The 6,879-nt window shown below is 37.5% G+C and overlaps 1 protein-coding gene across 1 annotated transcript in view; it reads right to left on the bottom strand.

Moving 5' to 3' along the window:
- Positions 1–6,097: 6,097 nt before the first annotated feature.
- LOC114010142 (olfactory receptor 1571) overlaps positions 6,098–6,879 on the bottom strand; it is a 2,027-nt gene continuing 1,245 nt past the window's right edge. The window contains exon 2 of the mRNA XM_027776783.1: positions 6,098–6,873. Within this exon, the coding sequence (XP_027632584.1) occupies positions 6,098–6,873 (776 nt within the window). The remainder of the gene's footprint in view (positions 6,874–6,879) is intronic.

Raw genomic sequence — 6,879 nt, 5'->3', positions numbered from 1 at the left:
CAGGTGGGATCCAGCCACCTTAACCAAACACTTGCAGCTGGCCCAATAACTGTAACTTTATACTCATTGAAAATGAGCTCTCTGTATTCCCCCTTTCACCAGTCTCCTGGCAACCACCATTCTGTTGTCTGCTTCTATGACTTTGACTACTTCAGATACCTTAGACACATGGAATCAGAGTATTTTATTTCAAAGGTCTTCCATGGCTCAAAATAGACCTCTCCTATTTTTTAATCTGTTGACTTGTATTCAGACATCTGTATTATAAGAGTCATGATTTGGGGGAGGGGGGGCAGCAGGTGTCATAGTGGTCAAAGGTCTAGACTCCCACATGGTTGACCATGGTTTGAGTTCCAGATCCAGCAGTTTGAAAATCACAGCAGGCATGCATGTGTGCAGGTGCAAAAAATTAAAAAAAATTAAAAAGAAAAACAGGAGAAACATGAAGAAGCGACTGTAACATGGACATTGCTCCAGAGGGTGATTTCTCACTTTCCCTCTCTCCATCTCTCTGTCTCTCTCTCTCTCCTCCCATGGGGAAAAAAAAAAGAAGAAAAAATTTTATCTCTACTACTGATGAAGAAGAATTTTTCTAAGTTAATAAAAATTTGGAAGGGGTGGACGTGTATAGAATTTGACTGACTATTACTTTGATAGCACAAAATCTATTACCTTTTCACATTCACACAATATATATCTATATCAATCAATAGATAAAATAATTCTATGCTATTCTGAAAATATCATTTTAAAACTTCATTATTTTTAAAAATCAAAAGAATAAAAAAAAAAACTCAGACCCCAGAACATAAAAACAAAAGCATGCATGATTTTCAATAACATCTGAAGCTAACAGACTCACAAACCTATCCAACTTCACCAGCAAGAAAATGGTTGTAGGTAAAAACTCTAACATCCCCCATTTTGACCTTTTGGGTCTGTGACCCAGCCTGTGCAGTTGACCATGTGTGATCCAGCCACCTTAACCAAACACTTGCAGCTGGCCCAATAACTGTAACTTTATACTCATTGAAAATGAGCTCTCTGTATTCCCCCTTTCACCAGTCTCCTGGCAACCACCATTCTGTTGTCTGCTTCTATGACTTTGACTACTTCAGATACCTTAGACACATGGAATCAGAGTATTTTATTTCAAAGGTCTTCCATGGCTCAAAATAGACCTCTCCTATTTTTTAATCTGTTGACTTGTATTCAGACATCTGTATTATAAGAGTCATGATTTGGGGGAGGGGGGGCAGCAGGTGTCATAGTGGTCAAAGGTCTAGACTCCCACATGGTTGACCATGGTTTGAGTTCCAGATCCAGCAGTTTGAAAATCACAGCAGGCATGCATGTGTGCAGGTGCAAAAAATTAAAAAAAATTAAAAAGAAAAACAGGAGAAACATGAAGAAGCGACTGTAACATGGACATTGCTCCAGAGGGTGATTTCTCACTTTCCCTCTCTCCATCCTGTTCTCCCCCTGTCTCTCCTCCCATGGGGAAAAAAAAAAGAAGAAAAAATTTTATCTCTACTACTGATGAAGAAGAATTTTTCTAAGTTAATAAAAATTTGGAAGGGGTGGACGTGTATAGAATTTGACTGACTATTACTTTGATAGCACAAAATCTATTACCTTTTCACATTCACACAATATATATCTATATCAATCAATACATAAAATAATTCAATGGTATTCTGAAAACATGATTTTAAAACTTCAATTCATTATTTTCTTCAATTCATTATTTTTTAAAAATCAAAAGAATAAAAATTACTCAGACCCCAGAATATAAAAGCAAAAACATGCGTGATTTGCAATAAAAGTATGAAGCTAACAGACTCACAAACCTACCCAGCCTCACCAGCAAGAAAATGGTTGTAGGTAAAAACTCTAATAGTCTGCATTTTGACCTTTGAATATTTTTATGGGAATTCTAATGTAAAAGGAAAAACTGTGAAGTGTATGTCTCATGAACTCCTGTTGCAAGGAATGAATAGCAAGCAATCCATTCAACTCAATCTTCAAAACAATACAGAAATATGCACAAATACCCTCTTTTCAAAAATTCCATAATAGACCCAAAAGTCATTACACATCTCTTCACAACTCTGATTCTCCTTTTCCTGATTCTTTAACTGCAAATTTCTGTAGACATGTTCTAATTTGGCTGAAATCATTTTATTTCTCCTAGTCTGTCTTCCCCCTCATCCAATTAGATGACTGTTCCCATCACTAAATTGTTCACAATGATGCCTGCATTGCTAAATCTAACAGACACTTGGCTTGTTAATGAATTAAATAAATTAGGGATAAATAACTTTGTCAGACAAGTAATCAAACAAATCAATATCTCAGCTCTTATAGGCTGATTTGGCTCTCAGGTGTCCTCAGGTAGATGTCCTAGGCATCCCTTGTCTCTGAACTGTTTCTGCGGTACCTACTAGGCTCTCAGACTCACCTGTATGGGCTCTCAGAGAGGACAGTCTTCTTGTGTAAGAGTGAATTTCTCCCTAGATAGTTGATGATGGAGACTGAAGCTCTTTTTCCCAGACAAGACATATTGAAAGAATTAAGCATGGTTCCCTAGCCAGACTGGAGACTCCCAAAACATCAACCATGTCTCATCCAGCCTAAGACTGTACTACTTGAGGGACAATGAAAGGAAATATTTACAGTTCCTTGTATCTGCTCATTAGGTATATTTTTTTTCCTTATAATTACAAACTCTTAGAACCTGATTTCCCTCATGGACACTTTTTTTTTTTCCTGCTGATTAGTTGTTCTCAAGAGACCAGATTGAAAATAGGATGAATCCATCTCCTGCCTCTAAAGGTACTCTCACCAAACATGAGTTAAAATTTGTCATAGGTCAACAGGTGACATGGAGGTTAAGGTGCTGAATCCTACCTGTCTGTATGTATGGTTCAAGTCCCAGACCTGGTGGTTTGAACACCATGGTGGAAACGTTTGCTTGTGTGTCCAAAATCCTGAGAAGAGACTGGAAGTGAAAGGATTGCAGCATGGCCATCACCATAGGGGTGGGGAGTGATTTCTCACAATCCTTTGCCCACTTTCCTGCTCTATCACAAAAACCTTAAAAATATGTTTTAAATTTATAAAGAATAGTCATTTAGTGTTTCATTTATGTAACATTGGGTAATTACAAGAGATATATGTGGACCACTTTATGCACAGTGGACTGAAGTTAGAAAACTGCATGTTTTATTTTATTTTATTTTTACACAATACCATTCCAGTAGGACACATTATTAATCAATTTATTCTGCATTGCAGAAATGGAATTGAGGAAGGTTAAATCGTGAACTCAGTAAGGGTGAAACTTTAACTCAAACTTCTTCTAGATCTTTCCAGGCCTCAGGCTGTAGGCATGGAGCAAACAGAAGGGAAATATCAGTCCAAGGAAAAAACAGAAACACATAAAAACTTCAACTGTGAAGGAGAAGAAATTTCATATGGTTCTCTTTTTTTAATTTTAATGTTAATTTTTTATTTTAATTTTATGTCATTTACATTTCATCATTGTACATTTTTACAGCATACAATGTGAGTTCTCATGGCATAAATGCATTGCATGTTGAACAAGTCAAAGATGTTAACTTTTCTTTCTTTTGTCTGTTAAATGTTCTTTTTATAGTTTTTTTTTTCATTTTTACTTTTGAGTAAACTTTTTTGGGAGAAAAATGCATTTTTACTTTTGAGTAAACTTTTTTGGGAGGAAAATGACAGATTAACATGCATTCGTAATAAATAATGCTGAGATAGCTATGCGTCCTTTACTCAGTTTCCCCAGTGAAAACATCCTGCAAAATCATAGTACACTATCACGCCAGGCTATTAACATGGATAAGTTCAAAATACAGAACAGTTTCATCAACACAAGGATGTCCAGCTCTGCCCTTTTGCAGCCATGTCCACCTCCCTCCCTGTCCAGTCCTCCACCTCTAAAAACCACCAGTCTACTCATTGTTGGTACCATGTTATCATTTTCAAAGTTTTTCATAGAATATAAAAATATCTGCGTAGGCAAATGTTAGAGTAGATCATCCCTAGGAGCTGGTTTTCAGGGTGACTACAATATACACTGTGGAAAATGAGCTGAACCAAAAACAGGATCTTCGAGGTGGAAAAGGAATCTTGGGTCAAAGATTTAAATATAAAGCCAAACTATAAAACTACTGGTAGAAAACTCTTGAAAACATTGAAGTAGGCAAAGATTGCTAAATTAAGACCTCTTAAAGCACAGGCTTAATCCCAAAAATAGACAAGTGGTATTATATCAAGCTAAAAAGCTTCTTTACAGCAAAGAAAACAATTATAGTGAAAAGACAACTCTCAGAATGGGAGATAAATTTTAACATTATTTCTCAGGCAAGGGATTGATAATCAAATTATATAGGGAACTCAAGTAGATCATCCACTAAAAAATGAATAATCCAATTAAACATGGGCAAATTGAGGCCAGCAGTTCACATAGTGGTAAAGGCACTGGACTCTCACATGGCCTACAGTGGTTCAAGTCCCGGACCTGGCAGCCTGTTTTCTCACTCTCCCTCTCTCTCTTCTATGTCCCTCTCTGGTAAATAGATGAATAATACTAAGTAAAAATGCATAAATAATTCTAAAAAATGGGTAAATAAACTGAATAGACAGTTCTCCAAGGAAGACTCACAAATAGCCAAAAGGCATATGAAAAATGTCCAAAATCTATTATCATAAGGGAAATGCAAATTAAAACTACAATGAGATTCCATTTAACCCCAGTTAGAACTGCTAGGATGAAAAAAATAAGAAAATAAAGAACAACATGTGCTGACAAGGCTGTGGTGAAAAGAGAACACCCTTACATTGTTGTTGGGAATGTATATTTGTACAAACTCTGTGTGAAATGACGTATAGCTTTCTAAACACACACACTCATGCATACACACACACACACACACAAAAATAGAACTACCATGTGATCCAGTAATCCCACCAATTTCTTGGTGTTCACTCAAAGAATAGGAAAACACTCCGTTGGAAAGACACTTACACATTCACGTTTCTTGTTGCACTATTTACAATTGTCAATACATGAAATCAACCTAAGATGTCCAAAAAGTGATGACTGGGTTGAAAAATGGTGCCACATAGATACTATGAAACATTACTCCGCCATAAGACACAAAGACACTCCTACTGTTCTATTCAAAGTGGATGAATACAATAGACCTAATATTAACCAAAGTGAGACAGACTTTGAAAGAGATACACTGCATAGCCCCACCAACATAAACTGAAAGTCTATACTCTATTACAGAAGTAGAAAATCCAAAGATATGATAGTGGAGAGGATAAGTGTAGATACCAGAGATTGGAAGAGAGGGAAGTGGGTGGTTGAAAGTGGGTGGAAGGAAAAAAGAGAAGGAACAAATAACATACAAAAGATTAAAGTTCTATTTTTTTTAAAAAAAACTAATTTTTGCTTAAAAATATCAAATCAAATCAAATACTTTGGCCAGTTATAAAACACACTAGATGCCAAAAGTCGACAATATCAACAAGAGTGGTTAAGGTCCTAATATACGATGGAATGATGGACCCCAAAAGTGAAAAACAGTGGTCTCGAATATATTTCTCCCTCAAAGGATTTAAGTGGTTTTACTTTCTAAGCACAGTTGACTATTTTTTCCAGAAAGGAGTACAACTCAATACTGTAGTTTCAGTAAAACAAAAGAAAGAATACTTGCTATGATCTATACCACTTGAGAATAAATAGCTCCTATGAAGCCTACATTATCCAACAAGGTAAATAACAATTTACAAATCACTTTGATGAGAGATAAGAAATGACTTAAGGAAAGTGGGAAAATGACAAAGGGAAAGCTGTTGGATTTCAGAGAGAGCAGAAATCTTAATATAAAGGCTAAATAAAATTATACAGAGAGACTTAAATCAGAGGAATGGAAACTCTTGGCACTCATAGAAGGACCAAGTTCTACTCCCAAAATTTGATTAAGAATCAAGAAATTACTTCTGAGACATTGAGGCTTGCAGTCAGGGAGCTTATTCTACTCCAGAAAATTTGGGGCTTTTATATCTTTCCTCCAAATAATTTCTTCAGAGCTCTCTTTATGTCTTTATTCCTCAGACTGTAGATGAAGGGGTTCAGCATGGGGGTGACCACAGTGTACATCACTGAGGCTCCTGCCCTTGAGAGTGAGCTGAGAGTAGCACCAGAACTAAGGTACACACCCAGGCCAGTACAGTAAAATAAGGAGACAACTGAGAGGTGAGAGGCACAGGTGGAAAATGCTTTGTACTTCCCCTGAGCAGATGAGATTGCACGAATGGAGGAAACTATCTTAGTGTAAGAGTAAAAGATCCCAGCGAGGGGACCACCACCCAGCAGCAAAGATCCAAAATAGGTCACCATGTCATTAGGAAAGGTGTCAGAACAGGCAAGGTGGACCACCTGATTAAATTCACAGAAAAAGTGGGGGATTTCAACATGTGGACAGAAGGACAGCCGCAAGGCCATTAGGCTATGTAATAAGGCATACGGGGCACTCATGGTCCATGAAGCCAGAACCAGTTGTCTACAGAGCCAGGAGTTCATGATGACCGTGTAGTGCAGGGGGTGACAGATGGCCACATACCGGTCATAGGCCATCACTGTCAGGAGAAAGCCATCTACCCCTCCAAAGAGTATGAAAAAGTACATCTGGGTGATGCAGCCTGCATAGGTGATGAACTGGCTCTGTGTCTGGATGTTCACCAGCATCTTTGGGACGGTGATGGAGGTGAAACAGATGTCAGCAAAGGACAGGTTGGAGAGGAAGAAGTACATGGGGGTGTGCAGGTGGGAGTCTGAGA

The sequence above is a fragment of the Tupaia chinensis genome, unplaced genomic scaffold (assembly GCF_000334495.1).
Source record: "Tupaia chinensis unplaced genomic scaffold, TupChi_1.0 Scaffold138060_1, whole genome shotgun sequence".
Lineage (NCBI taxonomy): Eukaryota > Metazoa > Chordata > Mammalia > Scandentia > Tupaiidae > Tupaia > Tupaia belangeri.
This window is presented reverse-complemented; position numbering and strand designations above follow the sequence as displayed.